Here is a 23,570-nt window from a genome sequence, read left to right on the forward strand (position 1 = left end):
AAAAATGGAACCTCTGTAAAACAGAATGAAAACAAAAAGTGATCATTTGTTCAGAATTTTTGACCAGAATATTGTGGCATTTCATGAAAGACTTACAAAATGGAACCTATAGGATTTGTGTACACGGACGCATTCGCAAATTTTAAAATGCTTCTGTGACTGTGCACATGACTATCTTTGGTGCTCGCGCCGTGTTTCTTTGACTGAATGACTGAAACAGTACATTTATAAACCGCGCTGGAGTTGCTTCAGGGAGTTTGGGTTGGAAGGTCGGCATACAAAGACCAGGACTCGACACGAGAATCCAAGTTTGCATACCTTCTGTGGCTAAGTTTAAGTAACAAAAGTACTTTGGTTAATGGGAGGAGAAGATTTTTTCAGTTTGTGAAACAGTCACAGAATTGAATCTATCACATTAATTTTGGTTAAGGTTAGGGAAACAATGTGATTTGGCTTATGTGTTAATAAAACATACTTCCAACATTTAATCTTTAGGATTCATGTTCATGTACATAGACACAAATTTTTCATTTTTAGACACACACACACACACACACACACACACACACACACACACAAAGGATGATTCTATCACTGTTTTCCAGTCACAGAATCTGAGTTTATTACTGGGTTCACCAAATCTATTTAGTGTGTTTGTGTTTTGTAAAGTCTATCAAAAACGATTTGGAATTTTGTGTCTGTCACTATATTTTCAGTTTTAGACATAAGGTGAAAATGTCTAATGTGTAACAGTGAAGCCATGGTATTGAGTTCCCTGCACTGACAGAATTCATATCCCTGAAAAATTTATCTGACACATACTGTGACTTTTCATTTTGATCTAAGTCTCCTCTGTGCACATGAAGGAGGAGGGGTTTATGACCTATACTGGAGACTGGAGCCAGCCACAAGCAGGAGATTAAGATGTTTTGGCTTTATTTTTGGGGAACTCTTATACAAGATACAAGACAGGTACAAGATGGGTTTATTTGTCACACACACAATCAGACACGGTACGATGTGCAGTGAAATTCTTTATGTTCCTGCTACCAAAAAATAGGTAAGTAAAATTGAAATATTGTAAAATAGAACGCTTATAAAAAAAATAATAAAATGAAAAAAATGAAAATGTGCAGTATTTACATGAATAGTATTTACATCTAGTGCAGGTGGGAGTAGGATTGTCCAGATTAACGCTCACTGTTGAGCAGACGGATGGCCTGGGCGAAGAGGCTTTTCCTCATCCTCTCAGTGTTGGTTCTCAGGCAGCGGAACCGACGGCCTGATGGCAACAGGGAGAAGAGTGAGTGTCCGGGGTGATGGGGCTGCCTGAGGATCTTCTCGGCTCTCGACCTGCATCGTTTGATGTAAATGTCCTGCAGGTCGGCTAAAGTTGTTCTGATTGTCCTCTCAGCTGAGCGGACTACCCTCCTAAGGGCCGAGAGGTCCTGCTTTGTGCAGCTGCCCATCCATGTGGTGATGCTCCCACTCAAGATGCTCCTCATGTTGTCCACCTTTACATCATATAGTTGGTCTGAACTTATATGGATTCAGTCAAGTTGACAGGAAAACAAAAAAACATTCTGAGTGAGGAGACAGTTGGAGCAGACAGGTGATATGCTATGTAAAGAGGGACTGATGATCAAGTGATCCTTGAGTGAGAGGAAGATACTAAACTATTCAAGTTTGGGTGGGGAGGTCCTAGTCTCTGGGTTAAATGTTAACTGCCCAGTGCTGTGTAATATTTTCTACTAAATGTTTAGTGACATTGGGAAAGAGGGTTTCGACGGGAAAAGTACATGTGGAGAAAATGACAAATGAATGCTTTATGTTGTTTGTGCAGTTGATCTGAAACACACAGCGGCGATGCATGACTTGTGTAATTATAGCGTATGGCCTTACAGGTCCAATGCATCACTCTCGCTTAGTAGAAACCCTGTGATCAAATAAGTGAACAAGATGATGAATCCAATTTTAATTAAAGCTTAGTTTGGGCCAGTACCAAAACAAGTAGAACAGAGGTTCAATTGTGCCGTAACTTCCAGGGCTTCAAAAGGAGAATATGACGCAGGCTAATTCAGGCATTGTGGTCCTACAGGGTGGGAGCAGTGTAGTTCCCTTAGAAGATGTGACAAAGAGATGAAAATGAGGAAAGCGAAGTTGTTTTACTGGGGTTAAGTATGAAGCAGTCATCCTGAGAAAGTTTCCATCTGCCATTAAGAATTTCAATGACAAGAACCCAGCTATTTGCTGCATGTAGGACCATGCCTGGAAGGCAATGTGAGTGAGGTTGGTATTAAGAGGTATTTTCACTCAAATCTGTTGATTTTACTGATTACACTGTCTTAACTTATTTTTCCCAAGTATTATTAAAGTAGAGCTGGAATAAAATCCTGTATAGCTGCATGGGTGGACACAATTAAATAGTTACTTCCCATTATTTTGGGTGTACAACCCCTTTAGAGACGACACGCTCTAACAGCTAGTTATCAATTAACGCAATTGACGGATTGTGTCAAGTTAGATGAAGTAGCACAAGCTAACCTAGCCAAAACCACCGCCACCGGTAACTTAGCGTTACTGCAACAGAAATCAACAGCAACCTGCTATCTGCTTTAACACATATTTCGCTTTTAATAAAGACAGTGAAAGTGACAAGTCAAGCAGGTAAAAAAACAAAACAAAACAAAACTTTAACGTTCAATCGTTAATGTTAGTTTTTAGATGATGTAAACACCAGACGCATGTTTAGCGTATCCTTAAGCTTGTTTGCTAATGTTAGCCGATGACGTTCATTTTTCAGCAGCCATGCAGCCACACTATGTTGGCAGCGGGTGGCCTACGACACATTATTTTAATACTTGGACGACTGTTTCTAACACCCCAACCATGACTGTTTTCCAGATTTGTTTTCCACTCCAACCACCTTATCGGGTGACTGTTTCTAGGCCATCATATATGGCAAGTAAAATAATTAATTACGCGGGCGTACCTCATTTTTACAATATGATTCAAAAGCCAAGTCCAAGTAAGTTACGTTGTGTTGTAAACAATATGTCTGTTAAAAGCAGTGGAGGTGACTCTTAATTACGCTAGGTCAAAGATTAACGTTACCTACGAAGTGACTGTGAGTTTCTTGGTGGGCTGAATTTCTTTACCTAACGTTACTATCTAAATGTCAACAAAAAAATGTCAACAGTGACATCTTAAAAAGCTTGTTATTAAGAATATCTGCCGAGGATGCCGTTCATTTATCTTACTGTGCTTTCTTCTTCGACAGTTGTTTCTGGAAAGGGATGCATTGACTGTTACATCTGCTTTGCCTCTCTGTGTCTGTCCATGTTTGTATGAGCATGAATAAGCAAGAGTTCCTGTTCTGCCCTTTGCAGGTCTGTCTTTGATTTGGTGGATGCTCATCCATACCTCACCTTAACTGACCCAAAGCTGCTGGGTTGGTATCTCAGTTTGTCTCCAGAGGACAGAACGATCATGCAAGGTGTGTTTCAGTGCTGCCACTTTGGTTAGAGTAATCCTAAGTGTGAGTACAGCAGCGAGGTTACGCCTGTTCAGACCGCTTGTGCCCATACATCATATTAGAGCTGATGTGAGTATGATTCGTTTTCCTGATGATTAATAGGAAAGTTTAAACTTAGACCAATCGGACGGTCTAAAAGTAAGAAAACCCTCAGAACCTGTCAAAATGAGCACAATTTAATCAATAAGGTTAAACGATATCCAAAAATATTTGTGTACATTATAAGAACCATTCAAAACCATTAATCACATTTTCTGATAACATCTTAGACACAACAGTTAACCGTCATTGTTAACGTTAGTAACAAATGCTTGTGTTTTTATGAAGCAACATTTGACTATGAAAACATAACATTTCTGTGCAAATTACATCAATATGTTATTTGAATGTCTACTGTAGCAGCTAAGCCTAAACGGGACTCCTGCTGCACTAATGTTGGTGCTGTAGACTGTTGAGGGTAACAACGTCAAAAGAGCAAGTCAGTTAATCATACACATCTCTAGTGTAAACTCTGTTGAAAAAAATTGAATTTCCCTCTTAATAAAGCAATTCCTATTAATCAAAGACCTATACTAAATTTATTAAAAAATAATTTGAAAATGAATTGAGACCATTGTCAAATTAATCTACATTTAAAATGATAAATCTTTAACTCGCTTGATCAATTCACTGCAGTAACTGTGACAATACTTATGCTTGCTGGATGTCATTGATGGCTGGGCAGGACTGGTACTTTCAACATTATCTGCATTGTTTGTAGATAAAAACTGTCATTGTTGAACGCAGCCTGTTGACTGACATTTTAACACATGAAAACAGACCGCCACTTTAGCCCAACATTTCCTTTCCATATATTACACAATGACAAGCAACTACAGGTTGCTCAGACAAAATGTGAAAAGTTCTGTTAATGTGTGTTTTCATGATTTCATTGCCAAATATTTTCAATGTCCATATAGAAGCTGTAGAAAGGAAGGGAAAGACAACAGGAAACTCTGAGGAAGGCAGATACTGTAAAAAATGTTTTAAATGTAGATGTAGATTTAGAATTTGGCAATGATGCCCTTCGACCCTCACATCGACTAAGGAAAAACTCCTAGAAAAACCTTTAACAGGAAAAAATGGGAGAAACCTCAGCGTGAACAACAGCTCACAGGAGATAGCTCTTACATTGAGCCCCACCTATTCTACTAGTAAAGTTTTAACTGAACACCTCTGTTTGTTTGCTCCTCTGCCGCACACACGTCTAGCTTTGGAGATGTTTCCCAATAATGAAAGGGAGACTTTAACCTTGCTTGGCTGTAGCATCAGCAGGGATGAATCACACCAACATGGGGAAATCTGCAATGCCGAACAGCTAGTCCACATGCAAGACGGCTGCCAAACAGTCAACAGCCCCATCACACAGGAACCAAACCATCTCAAGGTCCACCAAGTGTAAGTTGTTTTTTTTTTTTTTTTTGGTCATTGTAATCTATTTATATCAGCTGCAGCAAACCACCTTGAGCAAAAGAGACTTCACTTTGACGTGTCACTCTGTGTAGTTAATTGACTTTTAGGTTAATTAAAGTCTTCGTATGAATAAACTTTGAATGTCAGTGAAATCTATGTAAAGTATTGTTGTCTAACAATCTGTTCACATCTAAGTATGACTATTTTATGAAACTGTTTCGAGTCATTGTCCTGTGTTTCATGTCCGTGTGCAGCTTTAATTCTTATTGATATAAGCAACATGTGTTACAGGTCAGAATGGCCAACGACTGTTGATGATGACGGCGAGGCTAGCTTCAGCCCTGCAGATCGGACTGACCACTTCTGTGGCATCATGGAGGACGATAAGAGCATACTTTCCTGTTTGCCTAGCAAAGATGTGAACGCACATATCACTGGGGTTCATGCAGGTCCAATTACGTGTGATAGCGTAACCGTGACGTCTGATCAGTCCGTCATCGAGGTGAACGCTGCCGAAAAGTCCACCTCTCCTGTGCCCCGTGTTTCTACCTGTGATGGTAAGGTTGGCACTGAGCCTTCACTGTACATGCCAGCCTCCACCCAGACTGAAGATCAAGGAACACGCGACAAGCATGTCAACACTGAGGTCCACATGGCAGATCTGGACTATCTCGCTGAGGTAAGGTTGAAACCCGAGAGCAGTCATTACAGTAGCTCCAGTATATTACAGACTTTTTAACTTTTTAGGAATTTCTCAAACTGAGGATGGCTAAAGAGGAACAGACAGAAGAAAAAAAGAAAATAAAAAGGTATTGGATACGCACAGGCCCACGTTCAACATGTCCCAAAGGGATTTCTTCCACAGCAGGGCTAATATGTTCTAATTAAATATATATATTTCCAGTTTGGGTTGTAAAATGAGAAAGGAATGTGACTGTATTCAGCGTGCTCAGCAAGCAGAGCTGTGCCTCCTGGCCCTGCAGTACAGCATGTGCACACAGCACTGCTGGAAACTCTACTCTACCAGTGATGCAGGCCAGCACATCCCACTGTAAGGACGCATCAGTCACATCACATTTTGCCTATGCCAGCTATTGAAGCTTACTGATATTTACTGATATTATTTACTGCCCCTCTCTGTAGGTTAGAGAGCCTTCCTGCAAACATTGTAAGTGTTTTGCAACAGCTGGAATCTGATTATAGTCACATGAGAGAGAAGATCCTGGCAGGGGTTCCTCTGGAGCAGCTGAAGCCTCTGTCTGTTGACTTGGAGACGATAACCACAGGAGCGCTTTACATACCTGCACAGGTAAGACTCAGCCTATTAATCAAATGATGTCTTCAAGTACTTCAGTACCACATCTCTACTGGTAATGGTCTAATTCTTTGTCTGATTCTACTTCTTTGTTTAGATCATTGATGATGTGCTGGGAAAAGTTCCATCTTGGTATGTAAACACATACAAAGGGATTAGTATTGTTAAGATTTTAACTGTATTACTGCTGCTCTTACCAATACTGCTTATTGATTCCAGTACTTTAACAGTACTCTTAGCAGTTCTTTCAGATACTTTTTAAGAGGAGGAAAAAAGAAACAAATTAACAACAGAATTAATTTATCAGCGACTACTAATTTTATTGAAATGTAAAATAAGTAAAATAAAATTTAAAAAAATTATAGCAGATGAAACAGCAATGTTTTGAACCATCCATCCATCCATCTTCTTCCGCTTTATCCGGGACCGGGTCGCGGGGGCAGCAGCTTGAGCAGGGATACCCAGACTTCCCTCTCCCCAGACACTTCCTCCAGCTCTTCCGGGTGGACCCCAAGGCGTTCCCAGGCCAGCTGAGTGACATAGTCCCTCCAGCGTGTCCTGGGTCTTCCTCGGGGCCTCCTCCCGGTGGGGCATGCCCGGAACACCTCCCCGGGAAGGCGTCCAGGGGGCATTCGGAACAAATGCCCGAGCCACCTCAACTGGCTCCTTTCGATGTGGAGGAGCAGCGGCTCTACTCCGAGCTCCTCCCGGGTGACAGAGCTCCTCACCCTATCTCTAAGGGAGCGCCCCGCCACCCTGCGGAGAAAGCTCATTTCAGCCGCTTGTATCCGAGATCTCGTTCTTTCGGTCATGACCCAAAGTTCATGACCATAGGTGAGGGTAGGAACGTAGATTGACTGGTAAATTGAGAGCTTCACCTTGCGGCTCAGCTCTCGCTTCACCACGACGGGCCGGTACAACGACCCCATTACTGCTGTCGCTGCACCAATCCGCCTGTCAATCTCACGCTCCCATCTTCCCTCACTCGTGAACAAGACCCCGAGATACTTAAACTCCTCCACTTGAGGCAGGAACTCTCCTCCAACCTGAAGGGGACAGACCACCTTTTTCCGGTCGAGAACCATGGCCTCGGATTTAGAGGTACTGATTCTCATCCCAGCTGCTTCGCACTCGGCTGCGAACCTCCCCAGCGCACGCTGAAGGTCCTGGCCTGAAGAAGCCAACAGGACAACATCATCCGCAAAAAGCAGAGATGAAATCCTGTGGTTCCCAAACCAGACACCCTCCGGCCCCTGGCTGCGCCTAGAAATCCTGTCCATAAAAATAATGAACAGGACCGGTGACAAAGGGCAGCCCTGCCGGAGGCCAGTATGCACTGGGAACAGGTCCGACTTACTGCCGGCAATGCGGACCAAGCTCCTGCTCCGAGAGTATAGAGACCGCACAGCCCTTAGCAAAGGACCCCGGACCCCATACTCCCAGAGCACCTCCCACAGGATGCCACGGGGAACACGGTCGAATGCCTTCTCCAAGTCCACAAAACACATGTGGACCGGTTGGGCAAACTCCCATGAACCCTCAAGCACCCTGCGGAGGGTATAGAGCTGTGTTTTGAACCAGTCACTGTTATAAACTGATTTTGTGATGATGAAAATGTAAAACAAAACGTGCAATAATTCTTGAGAAAGATCAGCATATTGATAACTGACTGTTGACTGTTGTCACTCTTCATAAAAAAAATGCTGAATGCAGGATTTTTTTTTTTTTTAAATGAGTGTTTTAACTCACTCCTCCTGTGAGTGGTGTGAAGCTGAAGTTGAATTTCTGACCAATAGTTTAGATAATGCTCTGACCCTCTCAGACTGAATTAATGAACACATCTATAACAATAAGTTGGCTAATGGTTGCATATAACCATTAACACAAGTTTGCAAAGTTTAGTTAACTCTCTCTCTGTGTGTGTGTGTGTGTGTGTGTGTGTGTGTGTGTGTGTGTGTGTGTTCCGGGCCATTAGCTTACAGAACATACTGTATCTGTGGAAACAACAGATGAACTGTGAGTCAGGCTGTACTGCATTTCTCTGCCTGCACGTGGTGCTAGATGTTTAGACAGATTGCTTGTGTTTTGTGTTTTGACTCTGGTGGAGTGTAACCACACTTCTGTCCATTAGGTATCTCTACCGTGTGTGTGTGTGTGTGTGTGTGTGTGTGAGGACGTGTATTCCTGTAGTTGTGGGGACAAAAATCTGATTACGCAGTCACATTATGAGGACCCTCCTTACTTATGGGGACAAAACACAAAGTCCCCACAATGTAAATCATTAAATATTAGGGTGAAGACTTGCTTTAAGGTTAGGCTGAGGTTAGGGTTAGCTTAAGATTAGTAATGTTTATTGTTAAGGTGGTGGTGAAGCCTCACACAGGCTCTGACAGAGATCTGTCTTCTGGATACATCACAGACAAATGTCTTAATCAGAAACAGGGTTGGTGAGGTAAAATGTGCAAGATGACTTTTATGTATCAACAATAAACATGAAATCTATTTTCTTCTCCAGTTTCAAGAGCAGAATTGATCTTTTCAGATTTTATCGATACTATGGTCTTTAATAATTTAGACCCGGAGTCCATTTCATACAGGGCTGTGGTACCCCACTCATACCCGTGTGGTTGCCTAATGTAATTCAGTTTCAGCAGTTTAACAGACAGGGCATTTTACTTTCTAAACACTGTGATATTGTCTTTTCTGATGCCAAGGAGCTGCCATGAGCTGCATAATACATTAGGTGAAGAACATGGAAGTCCTGATAATCAAAGCAGAAATGGCTGCCAGGTATGCTTATAGCCTGAGATGTTAGAGAAGAGTGCTACTAAAACCAAACCATTGAGAAGCTTGTTGTTTTATTACTGTTAATTGAACCCTGTTTGGCACCAAGTCCTCATCAGTCTGAACACCTTTTCCCTCCTGACTCATTTCTTTCCCAGCACATTCAGAGAAAGGAGCAGATCAAGGGGAACAACAAAGCATGGAGAGCTGTTACTTTTGTCCCCCAGGATAGAGACACTGTCCTTAATGCAAACAAGCATGACCAAAAGCAGCCATGTAAGCAAAAGAATTCTTCTGATATTTTAATTAATTACCTAGGACATAGTTGGTTAAATCACAGATGTGCCATTTTTTTTGTGTGGACAGCAGCTGCGTGCAAAGAGCTCAATGCTAGCGAAGCGTGGTATGATGCTGAGGAGGTCCTGGAGCCTACAGAACCTGCACTTGCTGCTGAGACGGGACAGCATCCCGCTGATATGACTAAAGGTAGGTGGTCAGTGAATGAGATTTTAAAATCATTTTGGATCAAATCCTCAATGGTGAATTTGTTTTTAACTATAGAATCAAGCAGGCAGGACACCAAAAGCTCACTACTGTATGTTTCCAATCTCCCCTGCAGTGTGACACCGGTGAGTTTGTCCATTTCTGCTGCTGGCCACTCAAAGGTTACTATCTCAAAGCAGCACCCATAAGAATAATTTGTCAGATGGTATCCAGTAATAATATATGTTGGGAAAGTTAAGCAGCAGTTCAGATGTTTTTTTTTTTAGTGTGTTGTAAAGTACCGTTATATCCACCAGATGGCAGTGCAGACTCTAATTAAAATGCTGTCTTTGCCAGAGTGATGTGATGCTGTGGTTTGAGAATTACCATGCCTCTGAAGTCAGCATCTCTGCTTTAAAGAATGATGTGAGGTGAGCTCCTGCTCTGCTGTCTGAGAATGTCTAGTGTATCGCACATTACTGTCGCTCTGTTGTCCGTGCATTCATGTGTTGTCACAAAGTCACAAATGTTCTTCAGCTTTGTCTGTATGTCAGATTTGTTACCTGTTTGGTATGAAGAAGAAGAAGAATCAGCTTTATTGACAGTATATATATTTTTACATACACACACTGAATTCGTCTTCTGCATTTGACCCATCCTTAGTTGAACACACACGCAACACCCAGCAAATTACATGCAGTGAAACACACACAGGAGCAGTGGGCAGCGTCAAGCGCCTGGGGAGCATATTGGGGGTTAAGTGCCTTGCTCAAGGGCACATCAGCCAGCTAATGGAAGGGGGGGAGCATTTTTCGCATTAATCACTCCACCACACCCAAATTTTTTCTGCCCATCCGGTGGGGGAATCGAAGTGACCCTCCGATCACAAGCCGCTTCTCCAACCTCTAGGCCCCACGGCTGCCCTCGTGTCACTTGTCAGTGTCACTTAGTAAAGACAAACTCCAGCTGTTGAAGCTGCAAGTTCTCTAATGCCTTATTGCCACCCGAGTGGACATGCAAATGTCTGTCCAACAACTGTTTGTATTCCTGGCTGTGTTCTCCAGAGTTGCCATAGTGATGACAGGTGGACCTCAATTTGCGGAGGCTGCGGCGAGAGAGCTGAATGGCTGCAGCGTGCAAGGCCACACTTTGCATGTGCAGCACATCAAAGGAGACGTTGGTGGGAGCCACAGTCAGACTTTGGCCTACATCACCGGCCCAGAGTTTTCACAGGACACCATCAAACCACAGACCTCCAAGAGCGAATCCAGCAGCACCGAAAGAAAGGTGAGGCTAGGAAGGACAAAAGCACCTTACGTATTAAGTGAACCCAGTGCCCCAGTAGTAGAAATCTGTTCTGTCCTCTCTCTAGCTGATAACCGAGCCACCGCTCCACTCCATCGTCAAGATCAGAAAGGTGGTCTGCATGTCCCCCACAGCAAAGGGAACCTATGTGCCCCAACACTATGGCACCATGGGCAGCTTCGATACCTTGATGGCAGAGCTGACACAGCGCCACCCGGATGTTGGAAGGCAGAGGATTGTGGATGCTCTGATAGAGCTGAAGGCCAAGCACCAGGGCGTCCTCTGCAGCCTGCCCCTCAGGACCATCCGGGAGATGACTTCAGAGCTTCTGATCAGGCCCGCGAGTGCCACACAACGCTTGAACGCCTCATGATGTTAACCGCTGACTTGTTGGAAGTTATTTGTTAGAGCAGCTCACAACCCCTCAAGTTATTCTTTGCAAGTCAAATATGGTGACGGTGAAGCCTGAAAAAGTTATGGTAAAACTTTAATCTATCACAGTTTCTCTGTTATTTTTCTGAATAGCGTCAGAATGTTTTTTGAGTGCATCTTCATTGAAAATTTGAGGGCTTCGCACAACACCTCCTAGGCCAGTTTCAGTTCATTCGTTAACTTATTTTTAAAAGAACATAGTTCATAAAGATATTTCGAATTCAAATCACGTTTAAGGTTGCGTACACTTTTTATACGCAACGGCTTTGTTTGTATTTTATGGGTGCTGTCAATAAAAAGAGCTGGCGTTGACATATTTTCACTTGGTTGTGCTTATGGTGAGCCATCGTGTGTGTTGACCCAAGTGATTTCTTTGACTAATAAGACTGATTAAGACCTGGGCATCTTGCGGCCCGTGGGCCACATACGGCCCTTTGGGCATCCCGGTCCAGCCGCAGTATGTCTTAGTATTTACGCCGTGTTTATTTTGAAAAGCCTGGCGTTTTTAATTTTTTACGTGTGGACCCACGTATCTGCGTCTGTCGGCATTAATTGCCCAGCGCTTCCCTAATTGGACTGACCTCACTATGGTGCTTTAGTGTAGACACCGGCTAACCGGAAGTGAAGCCTGGTGAGGATGGCTCCCTCTGACCCAAAGAAGCTGGGGGTGGGCCAGTTTGTACGCAGTAAACCGACGCCTTTTTGACGCTACTACATACGAACGTCTCGGAACTGCTCAGTTGTGTTGTTGAACAACTAACTATAACCCCCCCTACCGTTCCTGGACCAGTTCTTGGGAGCCACCACTAGGTGTCCGCACCAACTGCGGGCAAACCCTGCGGGTGTCAACCGCAACGGTGCCGGCTGTAACGAACGGGTTAATGTAATCCGTATTTGGGAGTGGGCGGAGATTCCAGCTGGGACGCAAACCGGACGAACCGAGAACACAAGCAACTCAAATCTGGGAGAGAAAATCACTGCTGGAGTTGTGTATGTTTATTTGTTTATCTGTCGGCCCTTTTTGTTTCCTCTTTTTCTTCACGTCTGAACACACTGTAACGGAATCGGAGTGAGGAAGGCCGTGAAATCAATGGAGAAGTTGAGGAGTTGCTGTCAGCTATGGGTGAAGAAGTAGACAAGACGTGGAAGGCAGTAGAGGCGTCCAACCAGAGACACTCGACGGACCGGAGTTCAAACAGCAGACCAGCAGGACTGTGTGGAGCTCTCTGTGCCTGCACATTTTAACAATGGAAACCCGTCTGCTTTCACCCAGATCCTCCATTGTGAGCAGAATTTAAGCGCTTCGGTGGAGCTGAGATGGTCTAAGCGCGCTTTACTCTTTTGGTTTGCACCAATAGCCAGGACTACATTCAATGAGAGGTCTGGTGGTAAAGTAGTACATCTGTGTCAGCTGCGAACTGAGCTACAGATCTGGTATTTCACAAAAGCGTTGAGGCGCACCATGTGGAACCCGAGGACGTGGATGTGGCGAGCGGCTCTGTGCTGCGTGCTTCTGCAAACATTTCTGCACAGTGCCAGAGGTAGGACAAGGCAGGGTTGGCAACTAGCACTTAGTATCAGCCTGTTTTTGTAACATCACCCCATGAGCCAGTGTTTGGTGTACACACACAGACGTGGAGTTTAGAGCTACTGTAAACTAGAGCCACATGGAGGAGATAGAAACAAGTCTGACTGTGGTCACTAGCGCACTTTGAGATGGCTCTGAGTGGAAGAAATACTATATTGTCTCGCTTTCAAATCGGCCTCCTTAAAGCTAAGTAAAGAATCTCAAAATGTACAAAACATGGGATTGCGCCTTTATAGGCTTTGGAGGCGTATAGATAATCACCAAATGCCAGCAGCTATGGAATTCTGCAGCACAGACACAATGACTGAGCTGCATAATATAGAAACACCCGTGCAAAGTCATGAAAACGTCCTGAATGTTCTGCTTTGTAATTGTTGGCACCGTGTGACATCAGTGGTGTTTGATTTCATTGGGCTACATTTATACTGTGACGCTTCTCCAACAGTTCACCAAAATACACACACAAACACAGTATAATGTAGTCCAATGCAAAACCACAAAGCTTCAGAGTTGGATACTCGCACCTACTGCCAACAAAACCAGTTGGCACTGCGTTGCTGTGCACAGCTGTCTCTGTTTTTCTGGGTCCTTATTTAATGCCGTTATAGAAATACATGAGTGATTGTTGTTCCATTTCAGTTTTGGTCTTCAAACCGTCTCTCTGTGATCTTTTCCCCACACCTTCTCAGGTCTCAACATGTGTATGAGTGGCAGTGCTACGTCCTGTGAAGAATGCCTCCTGATTCACCCCAGTTGCGCCTGGTGCGCACAAGAGGTATAGCTTTCCTTCTGCGATATTTTTAGGATTTCTACAAAGATGAAGTAATGACTGCTGACGACATGCCGTTGCATTCAAAACCTGATCATTTTTATTCTTGAGCTTCGGCAAACGCTAATGTTAATTTTTGTGGTTTTGCATCCTACAGGATTTTGGCAGGGGACGGACTCTGACATCAAGATGCGATTTTATTCAAAACTTAGAGAAGAGGGGCTGTGGGGCACAGTTCATTGAATACCCCAAAAGCAGCATATCCGTCCTGCAGAACATTCCCCTGAGTTCGAAAGGGTCCGGCTTGACCCAGTACGATGTCGTCCAGATCATGCCTCAGAAGATCTCTCTCAGCCTGAGGCCTGGTACGTATTTTGCACATGCAGAGTCAAGCGTAACTGCTGCACACGCCTGAGAGAAGGCACGGTTAAACAGCAGCTTTCTTTATTTAGCAAACCAGCTAACAGATTCTTCCTACGTCCCCATTCAGGAGACCAGACGTGGTTTGGCCTGCAGGTACGGCAGGTGGAGGACTACCCGGTGGATCTCTACTACCTGATGGACCTCTCTCTTTCCATGAAAGATGATCTGGACACCATCCGTAACTTGGGTACAAAGCTGGCCCTGGAGATGGGCAAGCTCACCAGCAACTTCAGACTGGGCTTTGGTTCCTTTGTGGACAAAAACATGTCCCCCTTCTCATACACAGCTCCAAAGTATCAGGAGAATCCGTGCAATGGGTGGGTAGTGGGATTCACCACATGTGGAAGAGGGAGAGTGTATTGATTGATACATAGACAGATAGATACTATTGATCCTGAGGGAAATTTAGACTATTGATGACTTTTGGAACTGTAGATTTCTAAAAGACTCTGTGGGGCCGAGCTAAAGAACTGTCGTCTCATGACGTCGGTGTGCCTCAGTAGATAAAAGGGAAATCCTGAAATCACAATCTGCTCTAACCCATCCAGTCTATTTTTGTACAGTCATTAATCATGTATAGGTAGAAATCCTGTAGTTGCAAGAAAGACATTTGTTTCATATTTGATAAAGCAAAAGTGAATTTGCGGTTCTTCAAAATGGCCCCCTCTCCTCTGGGCTGTTGATGAGGGCAAAGTGAAAGGCAGCAGAACAGACGGAGAGTAAAAAGCTGTGGCACACGATGTTTGCCCCGGAGGTGAGACAGCACTGCCATCGCGCATCACTTCCCATCTAGGTTATGGCTTTGGTTGTGTGTGTGTGTGTGTGTATCAGTCACACACAGTGAAGCACAGAAGAAAAATATTTAAAGGTATAGATAACATTTGACCTCTAGGCAATCCAGGTCACCTCAGCCTTTGCTCAAGACAAAAGAACAGCCTGCATTCAGTTCGACTGGCTCCTGAAGAATGTCTGACTTTACATTTTAAATCGTCATCAAAGCGAAATGAACCTAACAAATCACTTCAGCTCTGTCATGTCATTGTGAATACATTTCATGCATGAATGGAGATACAACAAGGCCAAACCTTTTTGCTGCGACTTTCAGAGGAAATCTCTCCCTTTCTGTCCCCCCCCCCCCTGCTCAGATACAAACTGTTCCCCAACTGCGTCCCTACCTTCGGTTTCCGCCACATCCTCCCGCTGACAGACAAAGTGGACCGTTTTAATGAAGAAGTGCAGAAGCAGATGGTATCTCGCAACCGGGACGCACCGGAGGGGGGATTTGACGCCATCCTGCAGGCTGCTGTTTGTAAGGTGACGAGCGGATCATTTCTTTATCTCTTACATAGGCTTAACGTCATCCGCTACTGAGTAGTCTTATTCAGCGCCTTTTTGAGATCCTTTGAGTGCTCCCCTTAACTGAAGCCAGACTTGCATTAAGTGACAGCAAACATTCGGAGCATTTGGAGGGGAAAGCTGCTGTTAAACCACTGAGATGCCCTTGTGGCTATTATCTATTTGCTTGTTAATTAAAAGCACCGGGGGGTATAGACAGGAAGTACAGTCTGGTGCAGCTGGTTAAACACGAGGACGAGTCACTGACGGGCCCAGTCATATGCCTGTTTTCCTCTCCCGGTTTAATTGTTTTTTACAGGAAGAGAATGACTTCCTCCAAGCAGCTCCTGCCTTGTAATTTGCTCGTGCCGCACTATTTCAGAAGAGACACTGGAGGCTGGGCTGGCTGCATCCCAAGCTCTGATTGATCATTTCAGTTTAATTCAGTGTGGAGGTCAGTTCAGCAAGTCGAGAAGAGGACTCCAAATAACTAACTGGAATTAAACTGTTGGTTTGTGTCTAAAAGAAAAAGAGAAAAAAAGAGTTTAAAGTCTTTAAAGATCAGCTATGCGCATAGAGAGCATTACCCATAGCACCTTATTTCAGAAAAAAATATCTATGGCAGTTAATGGGGAAAAAAGGGTAAATAACTGCTTAGTGGAGTTGCTTTTTTCTCACAATATACATACCAACACCAACATAAGCTTTACCTTGGAACAGAACAAATATTGAACGAGGTGAAAATCACTAAGTCAGCCCACATTGACAGCTGCAGCTATGTGAAAGGAGGTTTCACTGAGTGTTAAATGAGGCTACATCACTTACACGGCTGTTGGGTGTGTGGTCTTTCTAATTACATATTTTCACAGTCTTATACTCGAGCAGTTTTACGACAAACTATTTAACACGCCCTGTTCGAGGGTCGATCAAAGTTTATTTCCTCACAGCGTAATTGCTTCCTGTATTACTGTGCGAACCCGACCACGGGAGACAGTTCAGCACACTTATTCTTTTTGCTTTTGTTCCTCTCCAAAGAGGCCTCTGGTGGGGACATGCACAGCTCTGTTGTGTGCTGTGCTGAATAATGAAAACCCAAATGAGAAATTTCCCTCTCTCCAGTGGCTGAAATGTTATGTTTCTTTAGTGTCATGCATTAGTCAGCACTCTGTCTGTTATGTCCTCTTGATAATAGCCAGGACTGGGCCTGTGACAGAACACTCTGGCTGTGTTGTGTGTGTGTGTGTGTGTGTGTGTGTGTGTTTGGATCAGTGCTTCTCAAGCTTGTGGAAGGCAATAGTTTTTAGTTGAATGATACTGCGTGCCAGGATCTAAATCCATTCAGCAATGTGTTGAAAATGTGTTTCTGTAATGGAGATGTCTCACACATATATTGTCTTGGATAACTTTTCCAAACCACAGCGTGGTGTAATTGTAATAACCAGACCGTTTCCTTTGGCTCCTAATCTGCTGTTGCTGTAAACAGAAGGAGATAGGTTGGAGAAAGGAGGCCTACCACCTGCTGGTGTTCGCCACAGATGATGTGCCTCACCTTGCTCTGGACGGCAGGCTGGGAGGCCTCGTCCAGCCCCACGATGGACAGTGTCACCTTAATGACCAGAATGAGTACAGCGCTTCCACACAGATGGTAAGAGGAGCCGCCTTTTCTGCTGCTTGGCTCACTAACCTACTGCGTTAAGATAGATAGATAGATATACTTTATTGATCCCAGGCTGGGAAATGACAGTGCAGCAGCAGCAATACACACAATAAGCTATACGAAATATGTTAAAAATAGCAACATACAAAGCAGTATTAAAAAGTGTATATACAAAAAATAAGCTGTTTCATGTTGTGCAAAATAAAGTAGAATGTAAGGTGCAGTGAACCGAGTGTGTAAAGCATATAAAGTGCGTAGTGACTGTATGTTATGACCAGAGTTTAGCTGTTATTATTGCACAGTGTGATGGCATGTGGCGGGAAAGTGGGTGATGTGGTCTAAAGTAGAGAGCCCTCAACTATCATCCATCATTCTCACAGATGAATAGACTGTTATCAAATAAAACATTACAGTGAAAGCGTTATCTCAGAAGAAGCCACCTTGACTACGCAGCCGTTTATGTAAACCTGTACTAGCTACTCATTTTTCAGTTTTCAACCCGGGTAGAACTATCGCACTAAACAGCAGCAAATTCACCTTGCAGCTTCAAATCTAGCAAGAGACTTCAAACCCGGATGTTTACTGTAACACACATTTCTATTGTCCAACTGATCCCGGTAGCTCTTCCTTACAAAGTCCGCCTTTGAAAGGGCATTTTCATTTCCATTGTTTAATGACTGAAAGTAAAATTTTAGGTTTGCTAAATCTGTCTTTATTCCAAAGAAAATTCCTGTTTAACCCGACAACTCGCTCGCCACATGCTTATTAATAGTAGCAGGCCGAGGTGGTAATTGCAGAGGGAAGGGCCAATACACATATTCACACCTGGAGTCTGCTAGTAAAACCACAGAATAGATTGTTGACTGGAGAGCTCTAAATATTTCAGTTTGAAAGCTCTGGCCCACATTTTCAACCAGACTGACTCATGGGTAGCGTGGACGGGTTCTGAGATGGATTTTAATGCAAACCAGGCACCACTGGATTGTTTTTGTTCGATGCAGTGACAGTGAGATGTCAAAGGAATGCATTAAAATGTGTCGTGGAGATGGCACTGTGCCATTAAAAATCACATTTAAAAAAAAAAAATGTTTTGGTTGTTATTCCTCTAAATGCAGGAGACTAAATGATATTCTTGCTTATCATACAAGAATAACATTTTTTCTTATTAGGCCTCAAACAAGTTGCTTCTCCTTCTCTTTCTGGGACACATTTAGCCTGTTTCTGCCGAGCGTTGACGTAAAGCGTTTCAGGCGACCCGATCACAGGTGGACACGGAGCACTTTGACCTTCTAGCCAAAAGTTACAAAATCCCAAACCCAAGTGTAGAATCAGAATCAGAATTCCTTTATTCATCCCCGAAGGGAAATTCTTTTTTGCACAGACATTGCACTTGCAGTCTTCCCGACCAAGAAAGAAAGTGAAAGATATAAAAATAGGATAAACAACAAGATAAGTACAAATTTTAAAAAATACAGGTATTTACATGTGTAGTAAAAATCTAAAATTACAGGTATTTTCACATGTAACATACATACCTGTAGAGACACGTGATAAACACAAGTACAAACAGCAGTGTGTCTTGGCTGTCCACTGGTCTTCATGCTGCAATTTTGACAGCAAGGCAAATAGGATTAAACAAGACATTTAACTTTAGTCTCTGTTGTTATCCGGTAAGCACTAATGAAACATACTGTTTGTATAGGCAAGGAGATTTCTAACCACATGCCATGTGACCATGACCGTGTGTCGTTGAAAAGAAGGAAGCGCATCCAGGTTTTGTCTGGTGTCAGAAGGCCAGCAGAATAATGTCAACACAGCACTGGGGTCAGATGTCAATCAACTTTTGTTGGCTGGTGTTCTGACTTGGGGCCACATTTGATATGTGAACACAAGTACCCATAATGTTCCATATTCCTGTACAGGACTATCCTTCTCTGGCTCTTCTGGGGGAGAAACTGGCAGAAAATAACATCTTTCTCATCTTCGCTGTGACAAAACGGCTGTATGTTATTTATAAGGTACTTTGATTTCACCGTCTTATCTTAAAGCACACATAATTACATCATTCCTTTTTTATATATGGGCAACCAATGCTTTTATTTCTTCTCTTTTAAAGAATTTCACTGCACTCATTCCTGGGACAACAGTGGAAATCCTGGACCTGGACTCTAAGAATGTAATTCAGCTGATCATCACAGCCTACAATGTGAGTAAAAGAAGATCTGGGCTGGTTTGACTGTTTCCTGTTTGTGTTTGTGTGTGTGTGTGTGTGTGTGTGTGTGTGAGAGAGAGAGAGAGAGAGAGTCATGTAACAACATTGAGTGAACTGAGAAGATAAGAAAGAGGGGGAGGAAAACGGACACAAATTCTTTAGTCTTCCCACTGCTGTGACACAGTTAATGAGCCTCCAGCTGACGTGGTTGTTGAACGCGAGCTGGAGTTCTCATTTTGGTGGAGATGCTGGTGTGCTGAAGTGGTTTTAACAGCTGACTGTGGCAAATTAGATTCTTTTCTTCAAGATCCTTCTCAAGGGATAGAAGTGATCAATCAGTCAATAGAAAAACGTTTAAGTCTGACAAAGCAAAGTGTTCTGAAGGTATCACACTGGCTCTGATAAACTGTGATGGACATCTTCTTCTTTCTATTTTTTTTTATTATTTTTTTTGTTTAGAATAAATTAGTTGTTCAAAGCCCAGGGGGTGAGGGGGGGGGCTCATTTCAAACTTTCCACTTTTCCACTGTCCAACAAGTTAGTGGAAAACTTAAGAAAAGACTGAACTGGGGGGAAGTAGATTTTGCTTTGTTTTAATGAATTGTTCTGGTGCTGATACCGGCCTTGGAAATGCCTCTGGTACCACCTAAAATGCTGGATTGGGTATCAGCAGGTGCACGAGTCAGTTCTACAATCCAATACTCCGTTATTTCTCGGCCCTGAAACCTGTATGCAACGTTTGTACTGCATTTCCGCAATACCCAGTTTAAATGGCAAGCAGCTTGTGTTACTTAAGGCGTATGCCAGCAAACTTTGCATATCTGTGGAGAGAAAGGGGAAATGTGCTGGGTAAAAATAAATGAATAAACCTTAAAGTATTTTCACCTGTGCAAAACAGCTGTGTTCTTTCTTTTTTTTCTTTTCCCATCAATCATTACTAATACATGGCTGTCACAAATAATAACATTATATATTTCTAAACAATGGCATTAGTGTGATACTCAAAGCTGAGGCATGGATATAACAATGGATTAAAGAGTAGCCGTTTACTGGCCACAAGCTAACAAGGTTGGACTAAACAACTAACTAACTAACTAATTAACAAATTATATTACTGATAATGAAAATAATTATTAAATGCAGCCCTGCTTCAGCAGAGCTCTTCAGGAGCATTGTGAAATAATAATTAGTTCCAATGTGCTTTTTATAACCAAAGGACTGCACTTCATGTATTCATGAAGCCTTTCCCTAAATGTTTTCCTGTGTGGGCGGACACATTTTCCCTTGCCTTTGGCTCGTCACAGTGTATTCTCTGCGACAGAGACTCGTGTCAAACACAGACTTGACACGCTCAGTGTGTGGGAGTGAACTTGAATGAAGCGCTTTGACTCATGGCCTTATTAACATTCCAGCTGCCACGTTATATTCACCACTCTGGCGTTGTTGGTTAGATAGGTTTTGCCAAAAGCTGTGAGGCTACGTTGTGTAACCAGCTCATTTTTCCCCAAGTTTGACTGCGGCACAAAGCTGTTTCTCGCTGTGATTGTGTTAGGAGTCAGAAAAAAGCGTAAGTGTGTGTGTGTGTGTGTGTGAGAGAGAGAGAGAGAGCGAATGAGGGCATGCTTATCCATGTGCACCAAGTCCGATCCTGATTTTTCCTTGGCACAGTTACATTGCAGTGATTGTGCATGACTGACTGCAGATTGGGTCTGCACGTCGTGCTAAGAGCCAAACGCAGCTGGCATTGCAACATGGTATTTCATATCCACACACCAACAACCTGCATCCGTGCGCAGCGTTTGTGGTTTTGGTAAGATTGGCCATAAAAATGTGCCTAACCGAAACACACATTCCCGATGTTTCACTCTTTTCCACACTGGCACTCAAAGTTCCAGGCCTGAGAAGAGAGACTGAGGTGGTTTTATTATAAATGTCTGTGTGGGAGGCTCTAGTTTCAAGACACTGGAAAATGTTTATATGCACAATGGTAACTGCTAGATATCGTTTGCTCACCCGGAGTCGCTAACATGTACTGGCCGAATCTGCGTGTTCTCCTCAGAACATCCGATCTAAAGTGGAGCTTTCAGTGTGGGATCACCCAGAGGACATCAGTCTTTCCTTCACTGCCACCTGTCAGGATGGAAATCCGCTGCCGGGCCTCAGGAAGTGTGCCGACTTGAAGATAGGCGACACTGTAAGTCCCTGTCCACACTCACCTCACATTCTAAATGTTTTATGTGTCTTGTTGGCTTCGAAGCAGCGTTTTTGTGGTTTCTACTTCTGAAAACTTGTTCAAGTGGCTTTAAGATCTCAAGGAGATTTTGTGTGTTTGTCAACTTCAGGATGGTTGTTTTTGACTGAATCACATTTTCCATGACTACACTTCACTAAATGATCTCCTGAAAGCAGTGGTTAGTCAATTTTGACCAATGAGTTGTTGAGTCTATAGCGTTATCCTGGAAAAATATGCAGTTATGTAACTTATGTTCAAACAAACACATGGAGGCACTCCTATGAAGGTGTTTTTGCAACAAACCTGAGCACTAGTGACACGGAGTTTGAACTAACAACAAGAAGTCAGGCTCTCCGACGTGTTCTGCCAGAGAGGTTGCAGATTTAAGCAGCTGGAAGCAGTGGTCTACGTTTGTGCTAGAAAAAAAATGTAACTTAAAAATATTTTTTTCAAGAATGAATTCTTCAAGGTTGTTACTCTCAAAGCATGCGTTCCCATGCAGACTCAAAGTATATATTCAACATATTTACAGCAGCGATGTGAGAAAAAAAGGAAACAGTTTTGTCCTTGACTACAGAAGCATGGAAATGTTTTGTACTTCTGCAGAGATGTTGAGATGTCTGGTGAGGTGATCACAAGGTTTCACAGTACCTTTCACCTTGGCGAGCCAGCCAGAGGTTTCTGTTAGACTTTTAGCTAATGTGTGTGTGTGTGTGTGTGTGTGTGTGTATAAAATATGGATTGGGACACGCCACCATTACACAAACTGGGACTTCTTTAATGACATCACCGTCTAAATACACAGACGGCTTTGCGGCTATTAAAGCTTCCACTCTTCTGGGAAGGCTTTCCACAAGACTTTGGAGTGTTTCTCTGAGAAAATTTGCTCATTCATTGCAGCAGAGCATTTGTGAGGTCACACACTGATGTTGGACCAAAAGGCCTGGCTCACAATCTCTGTTCCAGTTCATCCCAAAGGTGTCCAATGGGGTTGAGGTCAGGGCTCTGTGTGGGCCAGTCAAGTTCTTCCACACCAAACTCATCCAACCATGTCTTTATGGACTTTGCTTTGTGTACTGAGGAACAGTCATGCTGGAATAGAAAAGGGCCTTCAACAAACAGTTGGAAGCATAGCATTGTCCAAAATGTCTTGTTATGCTGAAACATTAAGAATTACCATCACTAGCCCAACCCCTGAAAAACAGCCGCATGAAGAGGCGTGTCTAGACGTATATCTTGTTTATGTAGTGTATACTCGTTTGGTCTTTACAGTAAATTTAACGTCAAATTTATTTTTTCACTTGCCCAAATTTCTTCTTCCTATACTTACAGTTTTCAAAAAATAGCCAAACTTTTTTGCTTTATGTTAAAATTGAGAATAGCTGCAACAGCCACAAGCATCTAATTGGATCCATTCCAGAAGTACATAATGCTTAAGGCCAGAGTGTAATCACTAATATGTTTATAGAATGTCAGTGTTACACTTGTCAGTACAGGGGCAAGTGTGAAAATTCTTTGTAATACTGATTGTAGTGCATATAATTCAGATCTAATCCTTGCGCTCTGCTCAAAGTCAAATTCAGAATCCGAGCCGCCGACTAAATAAAGCAGGCTGGACTTTGCAGACGCTGTGTGACCTTTGCCTCAGCTTAATGCGACGTGCTGTTAAACAGCTCTTCACTGTAACCAGAGATACAGAATTGGCACATGTGAGGAAAAGTAGCCACAGTAATGAAGCTCTGACTGAGGTTCACTCCCGGATGCATGTTTTATACCTTTTGCTCTCTCTTAAACTGAACCAGTATCCTTGTCTTTCCTGGAGCTGTGGACTTCTTAATAAGTAATTTTACTTTCAATTGTATGTTAACAGCTTCACACTCTTATGTATCTAACGGAAGGAAAGACCCTGTTCTCATCACGCAGCTCTCTTGGCAAAGGCTGTTCATTCCTCAGGGACTATTTGCTTTTTGTCTTTCAGCTGGATTCTATCAACAGTGGAAACATCTATGGGAAAGTGTCAGCCACTGTCCTCAGGCTGCACTCAGGC

The 23,570-nt window shown here is 43.2% G+C and overlaps 2 protein-coding genes across 8 annotated transcripts in view; both read left to right on the top strand.

The window, feature by feature from the left end:
- Positions 1-2,071: 2,071 nt before the first annotated feature.
- Positions 2,072-11,622, top strand: rbm44 (RNA binding motif protein 44). 7 transcript variants are annotated; one of them, XM_046403457.1, is made up of 16 exons: positions 2,072-2,289; positions 3,390-3,604; positions 3,679-3,681; positions 4,768-4,972; positions 5,279-5,666; positions 5,735-5,796; positions 5,892-6,038; positions 6,131-6,296; positions 6,400-6,434; positions 9,017-9,092; positions 9,245-9,362; positions 9,453-9,572; positions 9,648-9,715; positions 9,927-10,000; positions 10,634-10,856; positions 10,942-11,622. In XM_046403457.1, coding segments are annotated over exons 3-16 (1,989 nt in total). In that variant the 5' UTR covers positions 2,072-2,289; positions 3,390-3,604; positions 3,679-3,680; the 3' UTR covers positions 11,248-11,622. The 7 variants fall into 7 exon arrangements, with proteins under 7 accessions (XP_046259413.1, XP_046259409.1, XP_046259410.1 ...); XM_046403453.1 differs by having other exon boundaries at positions 3,390-3,496; XM_046403454.1 differs by lacking the exon at positions 2,072-2,289 and adding an exon at positions 2,509-2,667 and having other exon boundaries at positions 3,390-3,496; positions 9,456-9,572.
- A 329-nt stretch (positions 11,623-11,951) lies between these two features.
- itgb5 (integrin, beta 5) overlaps positions 11,952-23,570 on the top strand; it is a 44,536-nt gene continuing 32,917 nt past the window's right edge. The window contains exons 1-9 of the mRNA XM_046403449.1: positions 11,952-12,847; positions 13,584-13,669; positions 13,821-14,028; positions 14,154-14,403; positions 15,232-15,400; positions 16,905-17,066; positions 19,001-19,096; positions 19,195-19,284; positions 21,350-21,484. Coding sequence (XP_046259405.1) covers positions 12,769-12,847; positions 13,584-13,669; positions 13,821-14,028; positions 14,154-14,403; positions 15,232-15,400; positions 16,905-17,066; positions 19,001-19,096; positions 19,195-19,284; positions 21,350-21,484 — 1,275 coding nt within the window. The 5' untranslated portion in view covers positions 11,952-12,768. The remainder of the gene's footprint in view (positions 12,848-13,583; positions 13,670-13,820; positions 14,029-14,153; positions 14,404-15,231; positions 15,401-16,904; positions 17,067-19,000; positions 19,097-19,194; positions 19,285-21,349; positions 21,485-23,570) is intronic.

Source organism: Scatophagus argus, chromosome 11 (genome assembly GCF_020382885.2).
Source record: "Scatophagus argus isolate fScaArg1 chromosome 11, fScaArg1.pri, whole genome shotgun sequence".
Classification (NCBI taxonomy): Eukaryota; Metazoa; Chordata; class Actinopteri; family Scatophagidae; genus Scatophagus; species Scatophagus argus.

Bases quoted from the DNA above. Each gene is read 5' to 3' on its own strand.
- rbm44 (XM_046403453.1), top strand. The intron at 6,297-6,399 runs GTAAGACTCAGC...TTCTTTGTTTAG, and splicing joins CGCTTTACATACCTGCACAG to ATCATTGATGATGTGCTGGG. The intron at 9,093-9,244 runs GTATGCTTATAG...TTTCTTTCCCAG, and splicing joins AAAGCAGAAATGGCTGCCAG to CACATTCAGAGAAAGGAGCA.